This window comes from Crocodylus porosus, unplaced genomic scaffold (assembly GCF_001723895.1).
Source record: "Crocodylus porosus isolate Cpor-Errol unplaced genomic scaffold, CroPor_comp1, whole genome shotgun sequence".
In the NCBI taxonomy this organism is placed as follows: Eukaryota; Metazoa; Chordata; order Crocodylia; family Crocodylidae; genus Crocodylus; species Crocodylus porosus.
This window is the reverse complement of record NW_017728951.1, coordinates 16,622,798-16,650,725: the sequence shown is the minus strand read 5'-3', so window position 1 is coordinate 16,650,725 and position 27,928 is coordinate 16,622,798. Positions and strand designations below refer to the sequence as shown.

The window sequence follows — 27,928 nt, the reverse complement described above, 5'->3', positions numbered from 1 at the left end:
CCAGCCTGTAGGTATGCTGCTGGTTCTTCCTCCCCAGGTGCAGCACCTTGCACTTGTCAGTGTTGAAACCCATCCTCTTCTCATCCGCCCACCCCTGTAACCTGGCTAGGTCTGATTGCAGCCTATTTCTCTCTTCTTAGCATGCCACTTCTCCCCACATCTTAGTGTGGTCTGCAAATTTGAACAAGGTGCTTTTTACCCCCTCATCCAAGTCGCTGATGAAGATGTTGAACAGTGTGGGCCTGAGGACCGAGCCCTGGGGGACCCCACTGCCCACATCCCTCCAGGTTGAAAATGACTCGTCCATCACTGCTCTCTGGGTGCGACCCTCCAGCCAACTGGTGATCCATTTGACTGTGTAGGTGTCGACACCACAGTCCCCCAGTTTTTTAATGAGAATGGGGTGAGAGACGGTGTCGAAGGCCTTCCTAAAGTCCAGAAAGACTATATCAGCTGCTACCCCTGCATCTAAGGATTTTGTGACCTGGTCATAGAAGGCCACCGGGTTGGTCTGACAGGACCTGCCTCTAATGAACCCGTGTTGGTTGCCCCTAAGTATAATCTTTCCTGCTGGCCCCTCGTGGACATGCGCCAGGATAATTCTCTTAAAAAGCTTGCCCAGGATCAAGGTCAGACTAACTGGCCTACAGTTTCCCAGGTCCTCCTTCCTCCCTTTTTTGGAAGATGGGAACCACATTGGCCTTTTTCCAGTCCTCTGACACCACACCAGAGCACTGTGAGTACTTGTAAAGCTGTGCCAGGGGTCCTGCAATGACCTCTGCTAATTCCCTCAGCACTCTGGGGTGGAGATCATCAGGACCAGTTGATTTAAATCAGCTGTTCAGACAGTAGTATCTCAAAAATTGGTTGTGTATGTTATCTACCCATGGGCTGTTGCATGCTGTTATTACCAGCTTACCTGAATAATCTTATATGATTGTCCTTTTGTCACAAGTGTAGTCTCTTGTATTGCAGTGTAGCACAGTAGTTCTCCTTCAAAGGGTCGTCCATATGTAGGCCACTTTGGTACGCATGAAATATTGAATTCTTTCAAATAGTAGTGTCTAGTGGGGCTTCTACCTGCCTGCCTTCCAGGGCCCCATAGCAAAGAACATAAAGGGCAGTGTAGTGAACTTCGCAGTTCTTCCTTACTACCTTGAGCTGTAACCTGAAAACCCTACAATGTCTACATCTCTTGCAGTCATTCCCATCCTTATCTGTTAGTTGTATTTGGTTTCCTAGTTAAACTTGCATTCCAATTTGTAAGACTGATGGCAAAAAAAAAAAAGGCTGGACAAAAAAAGTAAGCAGGAAGAAGACTGTAGAATAGCCTTCCCCTCCCCGCGATGCGATGCATTTGAAATTTCCAGGATTAAGATACTCTCCTTCTAGACGGATATTCCCATCATTTAATAAGAAGTGAAAGTGCTTCGTCTGATTTCGTAAACAAATATATAACCCTAGTACTCTGAGGCCAGATACAGACACTACAATTTTACTGGTATAAGTAATTAGAAACCAGTCTATACCTGTAACAGAACAGAAGTTTGGCACACACAGACTGATTTAAAAATGGTGAAACCTGATCTAAGATTGGACTGCCCCCTCTCCCCTCCCGTCAAAGGCAAATGTATCCTCTGTTCACTACCGATGTAAACTAATCTGCTTACAGAAAGTTGTGCAACCTAGATGGATTCTGCCCCAAGCTATTTGAATATCTATTCCTTGCCTATATATACCATGTCCCAAAAAAATCTCAAAAGTGAGGAGATGCCTCTTGAAGCTATTTCTCAGAGAGATATCTATAGAGGCTTATGTAGTTCTCGTAGGGTAGGATACTGAAAATCTACCCAGGGCACAGATTGGTCCAGTAAAAGATATCACCCACAATGGTCCTTGCCTCTTACATAATTCCTGTACCATCACAGCTGCAGTATCAGTCCAATACTGCTAAGAGCATGGGAATACATAGTGCTTAGAATGGTTTAAATGCCATTTAAACCTGAAGTCATCAGGTATACAAACCTGTTAAATTGCTTTGAATTTATCTGGAGCAGTTTAAAAGTGTACCTGGCGAATCAAAGGCTGTGAACTTCACTTTCATGTGTGAACACCAAATGTTGTGTGTCCGTCCTCCAAGCATCCCACACTGCATCATTCTTCACCTGCTCTCACACATGCTGTTACAGTTGGTCGCTCTGGCATGTGTCCAGATCTCTGCCCCTTTTTTCCCTTTTGTTGGCATTTTTATCAATGAGCTCTCTTGCATTGTTTGTTCAGTAAAAGCTATCTTTCTAACCACCAGCTGTCTCCCCACTCAACCAGAGCCCCTTATTATGTCCCTCCACCCCTTAGAACCAAAAGCCATGGGACCAAGCACTCTCCCCCTTGGCGCCCCCCCACCCTCCCCACCAAGCCTTTCAGACAATTACACTACAGACTTTGGTCATTTGGAAGCTTTCAAAGTTTATTGAACTTCCGGTTAGAAAAGAAGGGGCGCGTCTACACGGGTCCCTATGATGCCATCATTTAGTACTTCCTTTAGGCACATGGTTATTTTTAGCCACTACATCACTATAGTGGTGTGCTATGGTGATGTAGCTGTGGCGTCATGGTTTGTGCCTGCTGACGTTGTCTCCATAGCACTTTGCTATGACAATATAATGTCTCATGTAGGTGTGCCCAAGGGAAGCAAATAAGTGAAACCCCAGTCGCAGATCACTCACTCCTTGGAGACCCCAGAATACGGGTGCAGACACTTGCCCTTTTCCCCCCACCCTTTTGCTCACTGTGAAGCTGGGTGCTCACTTCCACCTCCTGCTGTCAGAGTCACAGCACTTGAAACAATTATGTATTGGTTCCTAATCATGTTGGAACGGTTCTGTTAAGTGTATCTGTAGCCCAAAAGTTATTAGACTTTGTTGAGTTTTGAGGAGTGAAGAGATCCATCTCATGGTCTAGGGTTCATTTGGTATCAAAAAAGTCTCATTCTTTGTCTACAGAGTCCGTAAGGACTCCCTTGATCCAAACCTTGGAGGAGAGGAAAAAAAAAAAAAAAAGGTAGACCTTGCTGACATCTCAAAATGGACTTCAGCACAGCTCTCTGAAGTTTCCTGCTGATGCCAGCATTGAAGCACTTGGCCTAATCATGGCAATTTTAGTTGACATAATGCTTCAGGAGAAGCTCTGCAGACCTCTGTCCATCTTGTTTGTTTCTTCCCAGTGAAATGGCAATGCAAATGCATAAAATTTTGTTGGGATCAGCTAGGGACCTATGGTGCACCTTCCTTCCAAGGGCATGAGCACTTTTACAGTCATCCGGTGCCCGATCCTTGCTAATAGCTGATGTCCATCCAACTAGAAGCAGGAAGGACCACCCAAGTCAATTGTATGGAGCAACAATTTGAAAAAGCTTAACCTCTTCAGATGAAAGACAGGTTTCTGAGCCATCTTTTGCAGATTCACCTATAAAACTACGAGGCTTCCTGACTATATACGATTCCTGATTTTGGATTGATCATAAGTATTCATGAAAATCACAAAGTGGAGCTCAGGTTCCTGGTAGTAGAGGAGAATCGACTTTAGCTTTCAGGAGGCCTGGAACTAGAGAATCATGGACCAGTGGCTTTGGTGGTATTGGATAAAGAGTACTCCATACAGTCATTCTGCTAACCTTCTGAGACTCTTCTCACAAGACGTTTGAAGAAATTTAGTAGATCCTTATTTGCAGTCTGTAATAGAGGAATAAGTGCCCATGGGTTTCTATGGCAGGAATTTTTACACTCATTTTTAACTTCCTTAAAAAAAAAAGTGAAGTTGACATCCCATTCTGGACATTTGACAGTGAAAAGAAAGCCTTCTTTTGCTTTAAGTTTGAGCTGGTAATAGCAATGTCTGTAATTAACCCCTTAAATCCTCAGAAGTCGTTTTCAAGTTTTGACTTGAAAGATGCCTATTTCCATATCACCATTCACCCAGCGCATAAGAATTTTTTAAAGTTCCTGGTGGAAATGAATCATTAGCAATAAAGAAGCTTTCCTTTAGATTCTACATACCTTCAGTTTAATACTTTCAGTGTCAAGCAATTGGTTCAGCTAGCGAAATAAGATGTCCTCAGTTACTAAATCATTGGCTAATTTAGAGATAGTTATCTCAGTATGTAAACTGCTCTTTTTAAGCAGTGCTTCTAGGTCTTCAGTTTAACAATTAAATCCATTCTCTTTCTACTTGTATCATAGAGTTCATAGGAGCAGTGTTGTATTTCTGAGCAGCAAAAGCCTACATACTGTTCCTCACCAGTATGGGTCTTATACATCGGCTGTAGACTCTCTTTAAAATATCATTCAGGTCACCTCATGCTTGTGAACTACATGGCCTCCATGTCTATATTACACTTTTCTTGGTTTCACTATTTTGTATTCCAGTCCCACCCACACAGGATACATACACATCAGAAATGGAACACATGAAGAAGGATCAAGTGATCTATCTATCTGCTTGCCTGTCTAACACTTGCCTGCTTCTGTGGCTCCTAACCCTGATGTAGCTGAGAGTTTACCAATCTTTTATATATTTATTCCAACAACATGACTAGTTTAAGCAAGAATCATAGTTATGATCACCATTTTAAATTAAAAATATTTAAGTCCATTTGATAGCAATACAAATTAATGGATGTAGAATTGTAATTACAAAACAGGTACTGAACACATGCAGTGGCAGTGAAAATCTCTTCACTTCAATTTTGTCCATATTCTTCAACTTAAATTAGTTTCTCCAGTGTGATTTCTTTCCCAATAGAACTACACCATGAAACAAAGTTTGGAGGTGAACTCCATTAAGGTAACCATTTGTTAAAGAACTCTAATATTTAAATTTATGAATTTCCATTTTAGATAATATTTATAAAATCTAACCTACAAAAGCCTATAAGGTCACATACTATGGGTAGTGCTACAAGTAAAGAATTCTTATACAATGTCAAATTTCTAAGACCAAAAAGGTATTTTATACTTAATAAATGTTACTGTGTTCCTTCCTTGTACATTTTGAAATGGTGAGGAGATTTTGATATTATTTTTCAAACTTATGATAAATACCAGTAATTACCATTTATGGCACTTATGCATCTCATGTAAGCATTTGTGCACAATAATTTTTTTGGCTTTTGTTGTTGTTGTTGTTTTTTTTTTGGAACTTTGTCCATCATTAAATAAACTTAAAGAAATCTGTCAAATTGATTTTGGGTGACTTCATTTAAGTTTCTAGAATTATTTTAAGGATAAACTTAATTCATTTTTTCTTGTTCAAGGGCATGACTAACTGTCTAGGCTACCTATATTTTTCTACTTGCCTGGACAAATGAATAGATGGCTCTGTCCAATGTGGAGCTGAATTAAATATTTTGAAAAAGCCTGTTGCATGTGCAGCTTTTATATAAAAGTGTGTAAATAATATTTGCCTGCAAAGTAATAGATAGATTTTATTGCACCACTGAATACATGGTTTTACTGAACTACTGTGCAGTGTTGTGTATGTAAGAGTTATAAAACCTTCCTCTTCATGTTTTTAAGTTAGAAGTTATTTTGGAGGATAAATGGTCTTTTTTATAAATGACAAAATAAAAAAGGACTTATTTTAGATCAGTGGTTCTCAGCCAGAGGGCCATGGATCCCTGGAGTGGCACAAGATCTGTTTCAGGGTGCAACACATATTGGCCCTGTTAGATGTGCAAGCACATACACATGATTCACACGATAAACCCAGAGATTTTATACAGGAACCCATGGTGTTAGAAACATTTTAATCCATTGTGGACTTTTTGAGTTCTTTGCAATAGAATTACTTCATATTTTTTCTGTAGTCAAAAAAAGAAGAAAAGCTAGGTGAGAGCTGGTATATTCTGAGGTGTGCCTTGAGTTGAACAAGGGATTCCTTGAAGGTTAAAACAGTTTATAACTATTTTTCTAGGTGTATCTATAATGTTAGTAGCTATTTTGAGTTTTGTCTTTTGAACCACTCATGTATATATTGAGATAATGATTGGGGTTAATGAGTTGGGTTGGGTTGAGTTGATGTCGGTTAATAGTTAGGTTTCTTTGAGAAGTATTTAAACTAACAATATGTACTCCCATCTTTTGACATAATATTCAAGATATACGTATTCTCGTTTATTAGCTCCACTTCTGTGAAGTTGGCTTAGAACAGGGTTTTCAACCTTTTAAAATCAAAGTGCCCCCAGTGGCCAGATGTGGAGCAGGGGGTGGGGTGGGGGTTGCATGTGGCTGGACACAGAGCAGGGAGGCGGGGACAGCACACGAGCGGGCAGGGATAGAGTGCCACCACCTCCCAGGAGCAGGACTGGGGTGGGGCAGGGAAACTCAGTGGGCTGGGGTGAGGGCAGCGGCGCCCCTCTATGGAGTGGGGAAGCTCACCAGGCTAGTGGATGGTGGCAGTGACCACTGTGTGCAAGGTTCCCCACCCCGAAGAGGAGTACCACTGCCCTTGCCCTGCTCCTGGGAGGTGGTGGTTCTCCTTCCCCGCCTGCCCCCATGTACCTCCTATGACTAGGTACCCCTGGGGGTATGTGTACCTTCAGTTGACAACCCCTGGCCTAGAGCATTAGACATGGACAGGGATTTGCCTGGGCCATCTAGGGTTAAGAAAAACACTGGCTGGGGCTGGTTGGTTGTGAATCGAGGAGTATATTTCATCTGCAACTGAGTCTGCGTGGGATATGGAAGAGAGTAAAAGCTTTCCTAATTCTGGGGTCAGCTGTAGGGGGAATTATATATGTTCAGTAGTTAGTAAAAGACGTTTTCAACATGAGCTCAGCAGCTGATTTCTCCATTGATTTTTAAATATTATCTAAATCTTTTATAAGCCAAATGCACATTCCTAACTCACAAAAGTTTCATTTTTCTAAAATAATAATAATGCTATCCTGAGTGATATACAATTAAGATATCCTTTGACGGTTCTAAAAAATGTAATTTGGTTTTGTTGGATACTTTTCCCCGTGGAATCAGTTTGGCATGTATTTGGTTACCCATTATTATTATTAATAATATCTTATAATTATAGAATATTACCAAATACCTTCTATTTTAAATAGACCTCTAGTATTTTTAAGCAAGTAAAATGAAAAAAGTTTTAAGAATTTATAATGCTTTAAGAAGATAAACTGAGATTTTTGTAAATCTTTGAAAATGAATTGTTTAAATAAAGAGCAATATTTGTCTAAGTTATTGACATTATTTAGCTTATTTGAGATCTATTTGTTTTATGCAAATACACTTCTATAATTTAAGCTGTAATTCTGATAGTAATGTTCCTGTGATGAGTATCTTCCAGAAACAAACCAAAGGAGGACACTAGGAGGACATTATGATTAAGGCACTATACTAAGATTCAGGAGATATACAGGGTTTATTTTTCAGCTTTTCTAAAGACTTCCTGGGTAATGCTGAACAAATCAGTTTATTCACTTTGTCTCTATCCCTCATCTGTAAAAAAGGATCTCATGATACTTCCTTAATCCACAGAGATAATGTGAGGATAAATATATTAATGTTTGCAAGCTGCTCGGATTTTACTGTGAAGAGGGTCATATCAATACTAAGATTTATTTCTTTGAATATTCCTGTCTCTGTGATCATTATTGCAGGAATAATATAAAAATGGTGAAGATGCACAATACTTGTGTTTATGTGGAATGCAGTTTTATTGGTGTGTATTTTTTGAGGACTAATGCACTTATACATTCACTCATCGGGTTGTTTGACATGTAACTCTTACAATCAGCTTATAATTAATAATAATTGTGTGGGAGTTAGTTTCTGTTAATGGAATAAACTGGTAACAGTGTTAATTTAGTTCTCACAGTTGCTAAGGGATGTCCAGCTCCTCGGTCATTATTAATAGTATAACCTTAATAGAATATTCATCCCATTTATGCCTACTGAACCTTATTTCTATGAGTTGAACCTGATTTGCATGTATTTCCATTATCCATTTCCCCCTAGCAGTTAATGACCATTAACATAACCATTAAAAAACCAATTTTATTTTGAGTTTTTTTAGGCTTTAGGTTTGTTTTTTAGATATGCTAGAGCTGACAGTGACTGAATAGAAGTATGTCGATTTTTTTTAACAAAATAGGACACGCAGATTTCTTCAGCTTTCAGCAGAATAGATGAATTCAGATGAAAATTGTATTGACAAAACTACATATTCCAAAGATGTGCAAGCAGTGTAGAAATCACTATTAATGCACGCTGAATGCAGTTTTGAAGTATTGAGCTCAAGCCAAAACCAACGAGCATTATTTGTTGTATTTGACAAAGTGTTTCATGTTTTTTTCCTTTTGTTTCACAGAAAATTTCACCTTGGGTAGGTTTACGCAAGATCAACATCTCCTATTGGGGATGGGATGATATGTCTCCTTTTACGAACACAACACTGCAGTGGCTTCCTGGAGAACCAAATGACTCTGGATTCTGTGCCTATCTAGAAAGAGCAGAGGTGGCAGGCCTGAAAGCAAACCCGTGCACTGCTATGGCAGATGGTCTTGTCTGTGAAAAACCTGTTGGTGAGCAACCTTTTGTACCAAAATATTGTTATTAGACTGATGGAACAATCTGTTGTTTGGGGTTGTCATATGGTACAGCAGGAACGTTGGAAAAGTTCTAGTAAATAACTGCAGGAAGGTTTTACTTTAATGTTTCAAAAAATGTGAGGCCTTTTAATCTTGGAAAAAATGATATTTTCAAAAGCAGTATGTTTTTCTTTGAGAACTATCCCACCTGGTATAGTGTGCATCGTACCAGTTCTTTTAGCTGTGATTTCCAATAGAGAATTAATGCTGTTATGTTTGAGCTTCTAATGTGAGATGTTGTGCAGCCGTTGCGTTTAACAAGGCTGATGCTGCTAATATGCATTTAATTACTGAACACCACGTAACTTCACAGATTCTCCATTTTAGTCGTGCAGAAGAGTTCCAAAACCAGAGATTCTGTACATATCTTCTCTCTGGCCAATGTATAAAGGGCTCAATTCTAGATTATAGCAGCAGAATGTAGTTTGCGACTTTAATAACGTTTAGCTGAGACTTAGCTGAGAATTTGGAAGAGAAATTGTCAATTGTCATTCCTGGGAAAGGAGATCTACTGTTGCCCGCAGTGTTTAAAAATTAACAGGTTACATTGCCACCCGAAGAATCTTCATTCTCCTGGTACAAGTTGTCCCCATACAGGTGTTTTCTCTGTTTTTCATGGAGGAAACATGGCCCCTCCACAAGAAAAATCTTTAACTTTGTCACCCGGAGAGAGTTTCTCTTGCTAGATAAACCCCTGGATGCTTGACTCCTCCATGATCAGGAGGAGTCCAGCTGCTGCTGCTGCTGCTCTCCCAGGTTTCCCTAGACTGGGGGAGTAACCGGTTGACTGGAGGTCTGCGACTTCTGACTAGCGTTCTGAAATCTTACGTTGTCAAACGTGTCAAGTTATGTAATTAAAAGACACTCCTGCCAGATTCTTAATTTCTTATGAACAAGAAGTTTCACTCCTATTCCAAATAGCAGTGGCATTCACAAAGTAAATGTATACAGCTGTCTTCTTTGTCTCTGTCCCTTACAATACTGTTTACTCTGTAGTAACAGATGCAGTAATCTGCGGGATTTTCTCTCGCTAGGAAGAGCAAACAGCTGCAGCTACATCATAAAGGTTGATGTTAGGTATCTGTGGAATTCAGATGAAAAACTCCTGTGTTAGAGTATTTTCAAAGAACAACATCTGAATCTGCACCTGTTACTGATACCAGTTTCATTTGATATTGAACTGTTTCAGGGGTAATGGATATCAGGATACATAAGGGTACCTGGGTAAATATTTTGAGTTCAATCACTTTGTATTTGTTTTTGAGTTTTAGCGTACTGTCTTGAATTTGTGTGTACAGTGAGATAAATTCTGAATTACTGCCTCAGTTTTCACCTGTCTTTTGTGCTCCTAAATTATTTTCAGTGTTGCCTTAGCAGGGCTGAGGAAGGACGTTTATTTGCTAGATAAAAAACTTGTTTTGAATAAAGTAATACAAAAAGTACATATAATAATACCTATGCGGGATTAGGTCAAATTTATCACAGAAACATTTGCAAGACCCTTTTGTTAAAGAAAAATATAACTATATATTTTTATGTTCTCTACTTAAGCATTACAGTACTCCTGCTAGTGCTCACTTTACAGTTTTATTTTGAATAAAGCAAACAGTTTTTTCCAGTACAGCTTTTCAGCGTTAACAGGGACCACTAAGTTAGAATGCTGTTTTATAGTAAAACTTGTTGGTATACTAAATGATGGGTTTTTGTTGTTGTCTTGTCTTTGTATTTGCATTGACAGTCTTTATATACCCCAGGGGCAGGTTTTCATTTGACAAACAGCATGCTTATGTAAGATGCACTTAGGTAAGATGCAGAATGTTTAAGGGAAAATATATCGCCGGTAAAAGAAATAACTGTGGTTTATGCACTATTTAAAGAGAGCAGCAGAATCAGAAGGTCGCAGATTGCTATACCTGCTACAGTATGTTGAATCATATTTTATGTAATATGTGTGCAGGTAACTAAATTGGCATTACTGAGCAATGAATACTAAATTTACTTATGCTGTGCATAAGTAAAATTACTATAATCTCTTTTAGATGAAATCTTTGCAGCTATTATGTGACTGAGGACGACTACACAAAGGAATATTGAGAGCTACATAGTAATTTTTGTAAAAGCTCATTTGTATTTATATACTTCACCATGAGTATGGCTTAAATTGTTCTGTGTTAAACAAGAAACCTGTCACTCTTATTTTAATAAGTGCTAGGGTGTAATGTTAAAAGTAAAAAAAAAAAATAGACTGGGTTTGTATTAAATATATACTTTATTTCTGTGTTGTTGTTTTTTTCCAGTTAGCCCCAATCAAAATGCTAGACCATGCAAAAAACCATGTTCCCTGAGAACTACATGTTCCAACTGCACAAGTAACGGAATGGAGTGTATGTGGTGTAGCAGTACAAAACGCTGCGTTGACTCAAATGCCTATATAATCTCCTTCCCATATGGACAGTGCCTAGAGTGGCAGACAGCCACCTGCTCTCGTAAGTATTTAAGTGGAAGGAAGACTCTTTAACTACAGCGTGATTAATTTTTTCACCCAATAAAAACAATACACCTTTGAATAAAATCCCATAGCCTTAGGAAAGAAAAGTTTATTTAAGATGGCATTATGTAACCTATTAATGTCAGCAATTGATATTTTGTGCAAGTTTTGTTTATCAAGGTATAGTATTGAAGAGTTTTGATGGTAAGGATACTATTCATTCTTTTAAAAGAGTCAATTCATGGTTTCTTGTTTAATATGAGGAAGAAATTCTTGGTTTTTGCACTGTATTATTTACCTCCAGAGTCACTGTTGTAACATGCAGAACAGATGCTCCTGGATGAAAATTAAATGTGGATAAAATTAAGAACAATAGCATATATTTCAGATACTCAAAAATCAAGTTGTTTAAAAAAATAAGGAGAATTCCTAAACTGCCGCTTCTGGGACCCTGAGATATTTTTGTTAGCAGAACAAGAGAAGTCCACTTTCCTATCTAGGGAGAATTGTAAATTTTCAGCGAAGGGATAATGATTGCTGCAGAAATCAATTAGCTGAGTTGCTAGCAGGAGCCTTGCCTATGATGCTTTTTTAAAGCATGGTTTCAGTTCTAAAAAAAGGGTCTGATTCAGGTGCGAGGTGAGGTCTAGGACTGCTTGAACAACCCTTGTTTCCATGTATGCTTCCAAACCCTGCCTTTAGACGCTGGTTCAGGGCAAGCTGGCCTTGTTAAGGATGAAGTGTTAAGGAATGATGTGTGATTTCCTCTCATTTGCAATAGAGTAGCCTATGAAGGGATTGATAATGCTGTAAATATGCAAAGGTTTTAAACTTTGGTACATATTTTCTTCTATAACAATCGAGGAAAGTCTTTTTGTTTGTTTCAAAATGAGAAATTAAAATAAAAACGTTCCAACAAATATTAATTTTAAAATGACAGCATAAACCCACAAGACCAACAATTTGGAGGTAAAAAATGCCTTTATTTTTAACAATGACATGAATTGTAGATGGAAAATTAGCTTTCACTTTGTACTTTCTGTTTTTTCCTTGGCTTGTGTTATAACTACACTTAAATAACTTGCACGTTTTGCTTGTATTTGAAAACAACCATGTGCCTTTTATTTGTGCAGGGATAACAGAAGTACTGTGTTTTAATTTAGTTGTCATTCAAGGCAGGTCTGTAAAATTTTATATTAAATAAACCAAATGGGATTTGCTGCATGTCAGTTCAATATCATATAGAAGCGCCGTTCCCTGAAATTGTGTTCTCTATCTAGCCAATAAAAAAAAAAATTGAATTTCCATGAGCAGGCATTTTATCAGCCTTAAAGCATTTGAAATTTTGAGCAGAAAGCAAGAAAATGAATATCCAAATCTGATTTTTTGCTAATTATGTAAAAAAACCTCCAGGAGATAGATTATTTATTACTACTAACATATATATTTAATTAATACGGTATAAATAATATAAATAGGCTTTTCCACTTGTTAAGTATGTTTAGTTTTTATTTCTTGTTTGTTTAAAGCATAGTTTTCAATTATAGCTTAATAAAAGAAATAATACGTCTACATTTAATTATTGTGTTATGACTCAGTGCTGGATATTTGAGTGTTTAACTCTATACCAAAGGGCAACTTGACACAAGCATTCATGGGTTAAAAGACACAAAATATCACATTGAATGAATGCAGATGAAGACTGCTAATTTATTTTCACAGCATAGAAGAGAAATGAAGAGCGCTGTTCTATTGATGATATTTAGTCATTTTAAGACCTGCATGCCAGAAAAATATCCTTCCACTCTTTATCACAACTTCAAAGTATTACAATCTGAGAACGAATTACTAGTGGCTGGGTACTCATGGCTGGCCTATAAGGGTTCAGAAAAGAGATTGTCCTCCTCCAGTGTAAATCTCCCTCTACACCTTGTTCCTTTCTACTTTTGTTCTTTTCAGCTTTACAAACCATTGTAACTACATAGAACATCAAACGTTTTTCATGTTTTGACTGCTTCCTTCTCTCTCTTGAAGACCAAAGGTTGAAGGGCAGCTATTAAGTACAGGAGTTGTTGCTTGGCTGCCTGCATCTCAGTGGTGTCTTGGAAGTGAATCATGTGGTATTCCTGTAAAGACAAGGCAGCTCTTTGAGACTGGTGTTGTGCATATTTCTGCAACTGCCACTGTCTACTGCATTAACCATAAGCAGGGATCCGGTCCAAAGATCTATTCCATTACTGACAGCGGGCATAGACTTACCAGACTGACCCTGAAAAGATAAAAGGCAGCGCCATGTCTTCATCGCGGATGATGTGCGGTGGTGTCCCTCTACTTTTACAGCATTTCTGTATTCATGACTACATTGAAAACACTGGATGTCTGCCAAGAAATTTATGGCTAGCTTTTTATTTCTTCCCCCCAGACAGTGAATACTATCCTTTCTAGCACCAGTAATGATTTTAAATGTATTCACCAGTGGAGTGTAGAGCTGTTCTGTAACAGTTGTCTTTGCATTACTTTTAGCATCCCTGCTGATTTCAGGGGGCATTATAGTCTCTTAATGTCAGTAATAGTAATATAAACAAACACTCACAAGAATAAATTCCTCTGTCTTAAACTAAGGACCTTGCCTCAAAGAAAGTCCCTGAAAAGCATATATCTGAATGGAAACTACTTCTGAAACTGTATCTACAAAGGGACCATGTGAAACAAAATGCCAGTTCCCTCTAGCAGGTTGTTTTTGGTTTTTTTCCATCATTGTTTCTTATTTAATATTTATAATATTCATGCAGATTATAGTCTCCGTGGTAAAGTTTATGCTCTTTCAAGTGATTGACCCTAGGCACTTTCTACCACGGAAGTGTGTGCACCTTATTCATCTAAGTTTGGAAGGATGCCTGTATCATGTTCATGTGCCTTTCGGCTCTTGGTGTTTGTCACCAAAGGCATAAAGGGTGGAATGCACCTACCAGCTCAAAGTGGAGCTTTCTGCTGCCTTCATTAAGTGCATAGGAACACATTTTTTTGTACAGCTTTAACTTTTTATAGCTTGCTTGACTAGTTATCTAGTTCAGTGCAGTTAATACTACTTTGCTGCTCTTTGGCAATCCGCAAGACTATTTTTAGTAAAATAGTTACTTTGGGTGTCTGTACACGAATGATCAGAGCCTGGGAAATGAGCAGGAACAATTGGAAGTCATAGAACTACAATGTGACTGGAATAAGAGATGGGGTGGGATAGCTCACATGATTTGAGTACAGTCATAGATGGGTACAAACTGTTCAGGAAGGATGGGCAGGAGAGAAGAGGAGGAGAAGTTGATTTTTATGTAAAAGAGCTGTATGATCCCTCAGAGCTCCAGTGTGAAAATGGAGATAGGCCTGTTGAAAGTCTCTGTTTAGGGCCAGAAGGGAGAGCAAGAAGGGTGATGTTGTGATGAGGGTCTGCTGTAGACCACCAGACCAGAAGAATGAGGTGCAAGTAGTTCTTCCTAATATCTAACCTAAACCTATCCTCCCTCAGCTTGTGGCCTTTCTTTCTGGTGACCCCAAGAGGGGCCCTGGTGAACAGACTTTCCCCAAGTCCCTGGACCTGGCTAGCTACCATGTGCTCTGCAGGCTCTTTGTATGGGGTTGCACTGTGGCGGTGGGAAGATCACACCTCTGATGATGTGAGGGAGAGTTGGCTTGCTGCCAGAACTGCTCCCTGGGCAAGTAGAGTTCAGGGGTTAGAAAGTTTGTCCACAGAGAACAGGAGGGTAGGGAAAGGGGGCACTATATCCCGGGAAGCTGGAGGACTGCATCTTGGCTGTCTCATCTTTGGGGAGTGGCCACACATTAATGGAACGTGAGCTGGGTATGAGAGATCAGAGAGAAACCTGCCCTGGAGTGGTTTAACCTTAGCGTGCTTAAAGTACGCTTAAAACTAGTTCCTGTTGTTAATGTGTGGATAATTCATGGGTTAAAAGCCCCAGAAGCTGCCTAAAATTAACCTGTAACAAGTCCATTTCTGTTATGTTTTTTACTCCCACTTCTATTAGAAGTCTGTTCCAGAACCTCACTCCTCTGAGAGTTATAAATCTTATAATTTCCAATCTAAACTTTTCATAGCAAGTTTTTACCTTTTTTTTTTTTTCTTGTGCTAGTGTTTTCCATATCATAAATAGCTCTTCTAACACTTCATTCCCTTGATGATGCTAATGGACCCTCTCTGTACGTGCTCTTGTTTGAATTAATCCTTGAGCATCACTGACCAGAAATGTACACAGTATTCCAGATGAGTTTTCACTGGTTCGGTGTACATTAATACTTCTCTGTTTCTAAAGGAAATGCCTTTTCTGATCCATCCTCGGCATTTGCTTATTTCATGATTTCACCACAGTGTTGGCTTAGTCATCTGGTGATTGGCTGATGCACTTTCCTCTTCCACTCCCACACCAACTGCTGAAACTTCCTTAGCCTGATGAAGGGTTTTTGAACCCAAAAGCTTGCTTAGTAATTGTTTTCCAACTATTTAAGTTGGTCTAATAAAAGATATCAGATTCACCCAACGAACCTTGTCTGTGCATGTGTAAAGCACTGCTGGATCTGTGGAAAAAGAAGTTCATTCCTCTGTTGGGTATTGATAGCAATAGTTGAAATTTGATTTTTCTGCTTTGTTCTCCTTTCATAGTCTCAAGACTTCCCCTTTTTGCCTGTGGTATAATGGTCATGTGGCTTCCATAACTATTTGGTTCAATGATGCATGGGACATCCTCTTACCGTAGAGAAACATACTACCAATAACACAAAATGTATGTGGATTTAGCATAAGAATTGGAGTAGATTTTGTGTGTGCGCAAATTGTAGTACTCAGTTTTCTGTATACTTATTTTATTTTTGTTTTTGTTTTATTGCTATAACCTTTTTTGGTAGCAACATTCATCTACCTGTCTCTCAAAATCATAATTTGGTTCCAAACAAATTATGGAAGCATTCTTACTAAAATATTTTGGGAATGGTAATAGTCTGTGGAAAGAAGAAATTTTAATAGAAACTACATCTTGAGCTGAAGCAGAAATGTGCTATACTTGATTTAAAAAAACCCAAAACTTGTGTTATTTTTATGCTATCTGAAATACAGCTCAAAACTGCTCTGGATTGCGGACCTGTGGGCAGTGTTTGGAGCAGCCTGGATGTGGATGGTGCAATGATCCCAGTAATACAGGAAAAGGGCAATGTTTGGAAGGATCTTCCAGAGGACCAGTGAAGCCTGCCGGGGTGCATTCTCATGAAATGGTCCTTGAAACTAGTCTGTGCTCAAAAGAGAAAAATTATGAATGGTCTTTCATCCATTGTCCAGGTAAAACCTACAGATTTGTTTTATTTTGTCTTTTTTTTTCTTTATTTGAAGGCATCCCTGTAAGAATGGAAATGAACTAGAAGGAGTAAGTTAGTGATGAGTAGCTGATTATCTCTGATATAAAAATGTCACACCAGAAGGTATCAAATGTGACGTTTTAAAAATAATCAAGATTTGCCTGTGTTCCAGTTTGATGAAAAAAGGAAACAAATGCAACAAAAATTCACATTTGGAAATAATTCTATTCCTGCTAATTTAGCCATTGAAATTTGGTTCCCATTTGCCACGGCACATTTTTTCCAAAAAGCATTCTGTGAAAAGATTGAGACATAGTTGTACAGGCCCATGTAAGAAGAAATGTTAATGCAGCCCCTTTAATTTACTATTGAGGATCCTAATAAATGTGTAACTATGATTGTGTGTACACTATTCAAGTTGTTCTGCTGTTAAACTAAGCTTCATAACATCTATGAAGCATCTAAATGTGGCAAGTTTTATTTATATGTAAATGGCCTCTCTATTTATCTACAGACCATGTTTGTGGTATCAATACCTTATAGCAACAGAACTCTGAAATATCAAGCTGGCTATGTTACTAGGTTAAAATGAACAATAAATATCTTTTAAATATAAATGTAAGTCTGTTTAATATATTTTATGAAAATGGGAAGCAACCAGGCACAGTAAAAACTTGCATTGAGATGTTAGCTGGCGTGCAAAGATAGATGCCCTGTACAAGCCCACTCTGGAAGTTAACTGCACAGATATCTGGTTACAGAATTTACAGCTGCTGAAGCAAGAGAACATTATAAACTCAAGAGGTTTAATAGCTTCAGAGCCAAGCCTGGCATTGGTTGTTAAAGCACTCTCAGTTCTAAGTGAGCTCTTAAAACCCGTTAACTCTACAGTGAGAATCCATTTAATTTATCTAGCTATGGTGTTAGTCTTTAGAGTATATAAATGATAAGCTCAAATTACAAAAAAAGGATCTTTGAAATAGAAAATTAAAATCCACTGAAAATCTATTTCCCCCTGTTCTCCTCCCTGGCCCCCAGATGTCCCTTTAATTTTTTTTAATCCGTTTTCCTTGCCTTATTTTCTTTAGTATTTGCTATTAGGAGAGGGCTCTTGAATACAAGGTGTGTTTGGAGCTGGACTCTGTGAACATTCATACAAGGGGCTTATCAGTATCTATTTTTTTCAGACCAATCCAGAATCAGGGGTTCAGGAGCTAACGAACACAATGTTTCCGACTATCCAAAAATGTTACCTTAAGTAAAGTATCACGGGCACTTCTGCCTATATGTCTGCCTATTCCATCACTGTAGTTCCTTTGTTTTAAAAACACCTTTGAATGTAGAGAGGTAATGTTATTTTCCTCTTCTAGAAGGTGGACACAGAAATGATGACTTATTAAAGGCCACGTAGGAGCCTGTAGCAGAGGCAGGTGCTTTGCCCAGCCTTAGCTAAACGGTCATCCTTATAATTGGCTTCTGGTAACTGGTCTAGCTCCCATTGTGGGCAGTTTTGTCTTGGGCAAGCTGTGTTTTATCATTTGGTCTCAATTTAGAAACCCTAATTAAAGGGAGGAACACTATTCCAGATTTGGGGCAATGAGTGTTTGGTGCTCTGTTGGCTGGTGTTCACTGGAGGGGAATGTATGTTGAATCAGTCATTTAGAAGACATATTTATTCTGTTACTAATCTTATCAAGTAGAAGAGAAGAATCCAATACATTCTATTTTTAGAACTGGAGCACAGAAACTTTCTATTAAATTAGGACCTAACCCATGGAAGGGGAAAATACAGCCCATGGGCCAGATCCTGCTTACCAAGTGATTGTATCCAGTCTGTAGATGCCAAGTGGGTGGAAGGTGACCAGAGCAGTGCAACATGGGTAGGAGGAGGAGGAGCCCATGGAGGCAGGGGGAACCAGCCAGTACCCAGACAGCCCTGCCAGGAAGCTGCATCTGCTAGCCAAGGCCAGGGCTATTGGTGGGCATGGGTGGGTGTGGGTTCCCCTGAGCAGGAGCAAGTGGGGTTTGGTCCCATGCAGAGTGCCATGGGGACAGCTGTGGGCCAGATGGAGTGGGGGCATCAGGGTGGCTTGCACTGCACAGGCAAATTCTGCTGCATGTACCCCCGCCTGGCTCCCAGGACCAACCATGTGGGCAATTCATCCACACATGAGCGCACACCTCATATACCTACCTGCACAATATACAAGAATAAGACATTATTTTGAGCTATTATGCAATTGCCTCTATATACACTATTAAAAAGAAAACCATAAATCAGGACAAAAATTATTTTTTGAAATAAAATTAGTTACAGTAACTGATTTTTTTTTTTTTAAGAATCTGATTTATTTCTATAATCTATAATTTGTTAAAATGAGATCTTCTGAAAAAGATTTTATGTATACAGCCTTCAACAGCTCGCCAAGCCTTGTTAAGTGGCCTGCCAGCCAAAATAATTGCCTACTCCTGCCCTAACCCTTAGGTTTTTATCATGTTACTCAAAGTGTTATCTCCTTCATGCTAGCACTTCTAACATCTTCCTCATTTGAAAGGCTGTTTTTGTTTTTTCAGCCACTATTTCATCTACAGAAGATAGCACTATCCATGTGGATTGAAGAAGTGTATGTTTAGGTGGTATCAGTATTTTGGTGCCAGTATTTTGCAGATGTGGCTTTACACAGCTTCTCACGGAGATCTTATCTGTTGAAAAGGAGAGAGGATAAGCTTTGTCTTTTCAGACTCCACATATAAGGTCTCTCAGAAAAGAGAAAACATTTCCTATCCAGTCTTTGGCATACATTTGTATAACTGCTGTGGTCTTGCCCAAAGACCAACAGCATTCAGGAATTGACTGTTTTGGAGACAGCTCAATAAGTTGAGTGTTGAGGTTCCCATGTGCTCTCATCTATAAAGAGGGTACATATCAATACCACTAGCTTTCTCTCCTTCCCTCTTCCTGTTTCTGATGAGTCCTGACTTAAGGGGTCCAGTATGCTGGAAGAGTGCTTTATGTCCTTTTGTTGCATGGTCAGTACTACTTTTTCTATACGTTTGCCTAAGGAAAGGCAGGTTGGCATTTAGCTTGTTTGCAAGATTGGTCGAATCTAGTGCAGGTTTCTTGAGAACCTGTCATACTATTGTGGGCTTTTAGGTGCTGTGGGCAGTGGCAAGACTAATGGTCCTTGTTTTACCTGCAAAGATGAGCTGAGTTCGGAGTCATTTCAGATGATCCTCTTGTCACTTAGAGCTTTCAGGGCCAAACCTGTTCAAAGAAACTGGGATGGGCCATAGTTTGTTTTATTGGTAGAGTCCATTGATATTTTGTTGTTATTCTCTAGCACAGTAGAATGTGAGCTCTTCATAATTGGTGGCATTTAGGGAAAGCAATTGAAGTTAATCATCTGGCTGACTCTATGACTGGTTTTTAAAGTAACTTGATAGAGTTTATGGCAAAAGAGGAGGCAACTTTTAAAGATAGGAACTGCATTTAGTTAGTGAAAGTGAGTCAAAAGTTGTTCTCTTGTTCCTTAAACCATCAAATCACCATATACTCAACATTTCTACGGTGTTGAGAATTTATATTTTGTCACAATCCTGTTTTAATTTGGTGTCATGTTATTTTATATATACAGAAATTGGACTCTAAGTCTGAAACATTCAGAATTGTTGTGGTCACTTAGTAACAGCTTTATTCTCAGAACCGAAATGGTAATGGCTGTTTCAATTTTTATATTCCAGCTTGCCAGTGTAATGGACACAGCACCTGCATTAATGGCAACGTTTGTGATCAATGTAAAAATCTAACAACAGGAAAACAATGTGAAACATGCATGCCAGGATACTATGGGGATCCAACAAATGGAGGACAGTGTACAGGTATGTATCTTATCAGGGAAAAAGAAATTCTTCCTTTTTAAGAGATACCATCATCCTTGTAAAATTATTTTTTATCAATTGCTAAAATATTCATTTGGCAGACTAAATGGCCTGAGCAACTAAACTAGAGATTTGGAGTCCAGATTCAGCTTTCTCAGTGAACCTTCACATTCAGAAATATTATGAAAGAATTATAATGTTATATATAAGCACTTTAAGGCTAGGCTGTGGCTTTAACACTCCAGGCAGGAGAGAAATGCTGTGCAATGATAGTAATGCCTGAAAGTACCATGCCTAAGAATGGTAGCACATCTTAGGACAGATGAGGGAGTATACCCTTACCTACCTTTTCATAGTGTCAACTGCCAGCATGGCTGCTGAAATGCTGCTGTCCTTCTGTGCCTGGAGTCTGATAGGACCTGGCACCTATAGAGCATCTTAGTGAGTAGTGTGACAAGTGCCTTGTGCTCTGCCCCCTTTCTTGTGCACCTATGAAGGCCTGAGTCAAATTTAATCTCACTAAGTTTGCTTTAACTTGTAGGAGGCTTTCCACATTGAAAGATAATCATCTTGCAACATGTTCATTCTAAAGAGTAAAATAAAACAGCTGTTATTTTTTTTTATAAAGTGAATTCCTTTTCCAAATAGTGACAGTTTAAAAATGCCAACTTGCTCAAGAGATCTGCTGTCTGCATGTGTTCAGAGTCATATCTGTTGGTTTTAGTGCTTTCTACCTTTGTTGTCACTCAGGAGCCAGCACAGCTGAGAACACGAGTGAGCAGGACTCTTCTCCCTCCTGTGAATAAGTAATGAATCTGTTTACTGTGTTCCAGTCTGTTGCATCTGGTCTTATCCTGTTGAAAGCAGTAGGGCTCCAGAGGTGTCAGCGAGATTATAATTTGAAGAGAGCGGAGAATGCACCAGAGCAACAAAGGGCTTCTCTGCAGAACCTCTAGTTTCAGTGATGATGATGCACAGGAAAGAAAGAATCTGGTTTTCAAAGCTTTATCTGCTGGGCTGCCTGCCTGGGAGAAAGATGTGTTTAAACTGAAGCTATGTGACATGGTCATTACAGGGCAAAAAGCATGCAATTTTAACAATCACCTTATTTAGAAATAAAGGTGAATTTTTAGAGCTGCTGAAACCGTATCTTTATGCCACTAAAATTGTTGTTTGGATTGCTAATTCCTTGGGTTAAAGGAACCACATCATCTTCTGTTTTGTACAGTACCAAAATCACTATTGGCTTTACATTGTACACCTTCATTCATAGATACAGAAGACAATAAATGTAGAAACACCATCTCTTTCCCTGATCTGAGGGATACATGATTTTATCTTGGCCTGCATGATGCGATGGTAGTTTGGCATAAAGTTGGTTTTGTTGCTGGTTTGGCTTGGCCCTCATAATTCACTGGTGGTTTCCCCACATATGCAGTGCAGCCTTTCCATAATTTTGTTATAAGATTTTTATAAGTAATGTGCTATAAATGCTCGTTGGTTTGGTAACAAGTCAGTTTGAAAATATACAGTAATAGCTGATTAAAATCCATGAACAAGCTCCTATTGTCTTACTAATGCTTGGTTTGAACAGAAGAGCCCAGTCTGATGAAGGTTACAAGTAACCCTATTTTACTGAGTCTGTTTAGTTCTGTAATTACATTGGAGGATTCCTCTTTAGAATGAGATTTTTTTTATTCCAAATGGCATTTGCATATTGCCTCTGGGCTGTTTTCTCCCTTGCACTAGCGATTTTAAAGCCTGTAATATCTTCTCCTATATTTAAAATAGAGAGATATTTTTAACCCCAGCAGTAGTTAAATTGGAGGAAGGAGGCTCAGTCAGGCAGCTGGGAATATATATAAATGTGCAGGTGACATTTATGCCCTGTAGCCATGACGATTATTTTAGAGGACTCTTACTCCTCAAGGGATATTAACTCTCTGAAGGGCTCACCTCTGCCTCAACAGATTAACAGGTTACATGAAACTGCACATCTGGTAAACCTAAGCACAGCATGCTGAAAATACGTGCAAGGGGATGGAAAGATTAATATCTACCCTTATTGACAGTTGCACATTTTCCTTGTGCTTTATGAAGCTTTAAATAATTCTTAATAGTTCTCTTATTTCCTGAAGTTGACAAAATGCTCTTTTGCTGTCTACAGCACCTTTATGGCAAAGTGATGTATTAAAGTAGCTTTTATTCTTTAGGGACACATTAGCTATCTAACCAAATAAGCATTCCATCACCTTTAGTGAATTATGTGTAATGCAGTAATGGCTAAAATCAATTTATAAGACCTGTAAAATTATAAATTTGGCCACGTGTTTCTCCAGCCTGAGTTACGTATTATGGAGGGAGTTCTTTTTTTTTATTGGTAGACATGATTTTAAAAAGGGCTATATAGGATTTGAAATGCTTTAAAATTAAGATGATCATTATTGCGAGACTTTCTATACATTTTTGGTTGGAGTACTATAATTTCAAGATTATACCCTGTAATACTGCTGCAGCCTTTGTGTGTGTTGATATTTTTCAGCATTATACATTTCTAAATTTCCTCTGACATCATGAATGTGTTGCCCTTTGTGCCTGTTACATTGGTTGCCAAATTGGGGCCCATTGATCCATAGGTGATCTGTGGAGAGAAGGTAGGTCACTGATGATGATGATAGAATAGCTCCAGCAGGGAATGGGAATCCCATAGTGGCAGGCAGTATGCTAAGAAAAGTTGCATCCCTTCTCCGGAAGAAGCAACAAACTAAAGAGAAGATGGAAAATCAGTGAAGAGAAGAACAGCATGATGGTTTACGAGCATCCTTTCCAAAACATGGTTTTTAATTGCTGGTGTATTTGCTTGTTTCTTTAAGTTTTTGAATTTTTTGGGGGGAGACAGTTATCAGAAATGAGAGACGAGGAAGATGAAGAGTACTTCAAGAAGGGAAGAGACAAAATATTTATTACCCTACTCCGAAATGTATGTGTATTACTTTAATATATTCCCTTTAATCAATTTCGGAAGCTGCAACAAGGCTGTTGTGTGATCCTCAACTGGAAAGGATGTGGAGTAGTAAGAGGTTGCACAGGATGATCACAAATGGGTGGGAAATTGGTATACATGTGTTGGGGGATGGAGACCCTATCTCCTGGTATATTCATTACATACAGTATAAACCGGTCTCTTGTCAATGTTTTGGCAAGAGTATTTGTGTATCGCAGTGCATTCTGTAAGTGGAAGTTCAGAACACCACAGAAAACTCTGAGCCCAGAGCTCAGCCTGAGCTGTTGAACTGAGATGGGAAAATGCTTAGGGCAATCACCCCCGTTGTGTGTGTGCATAAGAGCCTTCCCCACATTTTAGTTGTTTGGAATAGCCTCAGTAACATCTCAGACTCCTTGCTTTGTAAGAATTGAGATGTGCATAATGATTGAAACCATCCCTGCCTTTTTCCAAAGCTTGCAGTTCTTTAATGAAAAGTATGCTTCCATGTGGGCACTCCATCAGATTCCTTGTTATCAATGATACTAGCTGCGCACCACAGGGATGTGGGTCCCCAAAATACATACCCAAATGTGCCTAACGGAACTGAACAGGTTCCATTTCCGAAGAGCCTACGCATCCACGGAGCAGTGAGCATTTGTCCTATGCCTGTCCGGGAACACCGATGATATTACAATTACTAACAAGTTACTGATATGATAAACAGCATTTCCCAATGTTTATCATCATCACTTTTAATTTACTTTGGAATGAACACAGTTTGCTTTGCAAAAATATTTTATTTAAAACTTATCTCTCTGAAAGTTTTTCCATAATATATTTAAAGGTTTACTATAATAAGTTTTCCTACCAGCCGTGAATAGAAACATTTTATCTTTTGATTTTTCTTAGATGCTTGTTTTCTCTAGAATTGTTGACCTTCATTTTCATTCAAATATAAAATGTCTTCAAAACAAACAAATTCTGCAGCCTCACTAGGCATCTTGAAAAATGTCTTGACATCTAGAGTGCAGGAAAGGAAGAATATTATGCTCCTAACTCTTAATAAGGAAGTGATGTGTTTACAACACATGTTTCAAAGATAGTTGCCATCTTGTGAGCAGTTATTACAGGTGCTAGTAGGTCTTGAAAATTACATACATTGCAGTTTGCACCATTTTTGATCAAACCCTTGTAATTCTTTTTTCTATTTTGATGTACATTAGCTTAATGATTGGCATCCACTCTAACTTGTGTTTTGCCAGAAACTTGGCATGTCACTTATGAACTGATGAGCAGTAGTTTGACACTGATCATATTTTTTGTCTAATTAAATGTCATACAAAATTTTTGCTTGAAAATTACACCCATAAATTATACCCAATGCCAATTATTTGCTTTAATTATGTCTCTTAGTGAGGCTCTTCCATACTGTCTGTGAATACTCAGCAAAATACATGTGTCATTACAATTTATATGACTTTCAGATTGTATTTTTGGTGTATACAGGATACTCACATAAAGTATTCCCATGGGCCTGTTTTGTGATTATTGTATAGATATACTTCCTCTGTTCATTATTGTACGCAGTTATGCAGATAGATAGCTTGAATATTTTTGTTCCTGATTTGGGTATTAACTAAATACCATGACCTCTACTTAAAAGTTCGTTAGTTAGTTACAGAGGACATTTAAGCTATTATTTGATTGAGTGTAGGCATCAATATGTGTAGTAACTGAAAATATTAAGTATGTACTTACTTAATGTGTTTAGTAAGGTAAACTCGTATTCAGTAAGGTTTTTTGGTGTCCAGGATAACAAACCAATAACTAAAATGTGAAATACAATAATTGTAATCTACTTCAAGAAACAATTCAGTTTCATTCTGCTGCTGGGAAATAAGATATGTCTGGTGAACAAAATAATAAATCTAGCCCATACTCATGTGATTAAGAATTACAGGATCAGGCTCATTCACTTAACAAAAAGTGATAAATTGTGTGATAGCTACTGCTCCAGAATGTCAAGCGGCTATGTAAAGCTACAGCATAGCAATCTAGTACAGAGTTTAAATACATTATTTCTCCATTGCCTGCATGGTTGTTGTTTCAGCCCAAGACCACAGAGTCAACTCCCAACTGAACTAGGAAATATCAGAAATATTCCCATGTCTTCCTCTTAAGTGCAAAGTGACTTTTTCTGACCTTGTTTTCTCCAACATAAATTTATAGGACTGTACATGTCTATACAGTCAGTATGAAACACTCCACTGCGTACACTTCTTCCCTGGGGGGGGGGAATTAAAAAAAAATGAAGAAATAGGGGTGACAGAGATTGATCAAGTTGCTTAACACAGTGTTGGAAGGTGTTCAGATATTACAGGGATGAATATGAGATATGAATCTACATAGAATGGATTAGAATTTGAATGAATGCACAGCATTTGCATTTTTTGTCAGTGGCTTTTAAAGGGAGTTATTTGTCGGTACTATTGATACTGTTTAATATTGCATATTCAGTAATTAACTAACAAGCAGTTCAAAGATGCAAGACATTTGTAGTTAAACATTAGCTTCTAGATATGAAGTAACTGGAAATGAAGGGTACTGGGGCTCTGACTGCTGCGTGATGGGAACTGCTTTTGAATTGCTCTGTTGGCACTCTCTGCTTTGTTTTGTACTTCTGTATGTTGTATAACAGGAAAATGGAAAGTTTTTTTTAATCAATTTTAGAACAAATAGAACAAGAGCTCTGCCAATAGTCCAAGGCAACAAGAGAAATCTACTTTTGAAAATAAAAAAAAAAAAGGATTAAAACAATGTTATGTCACGGTGGCAAAATTTGTTGGGATTATTTTCACACTCATTAATCATGTACTTAGTCATCAGTGTTTAAAGAATTTTACTTTAGGTACTTATCTTGCCATTGTCTTTAGGCAAGGTATTTTCTAAAATTATTTTTCAAATATGTGGGCTTCCAGGAGAATATAGTTTCAGATAACACATGGCACTGTTTGCAAATGTATAATGCGTTTAATCTTCACATAATTGAAGTTCTTTGTTGTCTTGCCATTTTTTTCATGTCATGGTATAAATAAACAAAAATAAATGAATATTCACGTGTACTTGGGGGATAAAAAGTAGAGTGATTTCTGCTGAAATGCAGTTCATTTGTTGTCATCTGTTGCATTGTCTTTATTTGCACATGCAAAACTAAAAACATTCTGCTTGTGCCTGTTCATTAGGGCTGTGAGAAGCTTTGGTCCCTGATTTGGTTTGGCGGAGATTTGACCCTATTCGGTGGCCAAATCTCTGAATCCAGATCAAATCAGGAGACCCTTTAATCTCTCTGAATCGAATCGAAATCCTCCAAATTGATTCCGGGGGATTCAGAAAGATTCAGCGAGTCAGCCATAGACACAGCTTTAAATGTTTTTTCTACATACCTCATGGTACCAGGCATGGCTTGTCAAAGCTGTGATGCTGGGGTGGATGGAGCATCCCACAGGAGTGCGGGGGAGGGGGGGGTCCCCAGTGTGCTGGGCAGCAGACTCAGAAGTGGACCAGAAACACTTCCGGTCCACTTCTGGGTCTGCTGGGGGGATCCCCTGCAACCCCCAGCTCAGCAACTGGTGTGTCCCAGGTCTGGGGGGGCATCCAGGGTCCCTCCTCAGCCGATCGCTGAGCTGGGAGGGTGTGGGGGGGGCCGCCCGAGCATGCTCCCTGGCGGACCTGGAACTTCTGAGCTTGCTGACGAGCACACGGGGAGGAGGGGTCACTCCTGTGGGATGCTCCATCCACCCCAGCATTGCAGTATTCATAAGCTGTGCCTGTTACCTTGAGGTATGTAGAAAAAACATTTAAAGCTGTGTCTATGGCCAAATCGCTGATTATCCAAATCAGCATCAAATCTTCAGATTTGGATTCGGGGACAGTTGATCCAAATCAACAAATTGAATCACTGTCGATTCAGGCCTAATCTGAATTGAATATGGCCCATTTTGCACACCCCTATTGCTCATGCACTTTTCTTCATAAATCCCCATTATTGCATACTATTAGTGTTACTGCTGGAGCAGTAGCCAGAGTGGAAGTGCTAGAATGGGTACGGTTTTTACCACTGCTGATTAGGGTTTGATGTGGCAGTTGGAATAGTCAGCAGGCATTTTATGGTAGTATTCCCATCAATGGAGCTGTAATGATGAGGATTTTCGAGCAAATGCAAGAGTAGATGTAACCATGATGCATCTGACTGTTTCATAGATTAGTTCAATAAGGATGTTTTTCAAGCACAACTATGTCATCTTTTTTTTAACTTTGTATCCCAGTGTTTTGTAGTGACTGTGCTGAAGGTGGTGATCTAGCTGCTTATAGGAAAGGTGTTGTTATTTTTACCAGATATTCTTAAACTTACTACAAGACTGTAGCATGTCAGGGTCCCAGGGGTGGCTGTGACACCTTCTGGTGGCTTTGTGATCGTGCTCTGATCTGCCTCTAGGCTGCTTTCCCTTCTTTCCTGCTATACCTTGATGGCATAATAATAGTAATGGGGTGGCTTCCCGTG

General features: G+C 38.8%; 1 protein-coding gene across 3 annotated transcripts in view; it reads left to right on the top strand.

Moving 5' to 3' along the window:
• Positions 1 to 27,928, top strand: part of ATRNL1 (attractin like 1) — a 969,676-nt gene that overhangs the window by 282,280 nt on the left and 659,468 nt on the right. For all 3 annotated transcript variants that reach the window (XM_019555783.1, XM_019555782.1, XM_019555784.1), the window contains exons 16-19: positions 8,377 to 8,590; positions 10,954 to 11,142; positions 16,267 to 16,485; positions 20,244 to 20,381. In XM_019555783.1, coding sequence (XP_019411328.1) covers positions 8,377 to 8,590; positions 10,954 to 11,142; positions 16,267 to 16,485; positions 20,244 to 20,381 — 760 coding nt within the window. The remainder of the gene's footprint in view (positions 1 to 8,376; positions 8,591 to 10,953; positions 11,143 to 16,266; positions 16,486 to 20,243; positions 20,382 to 27,928) is intronic.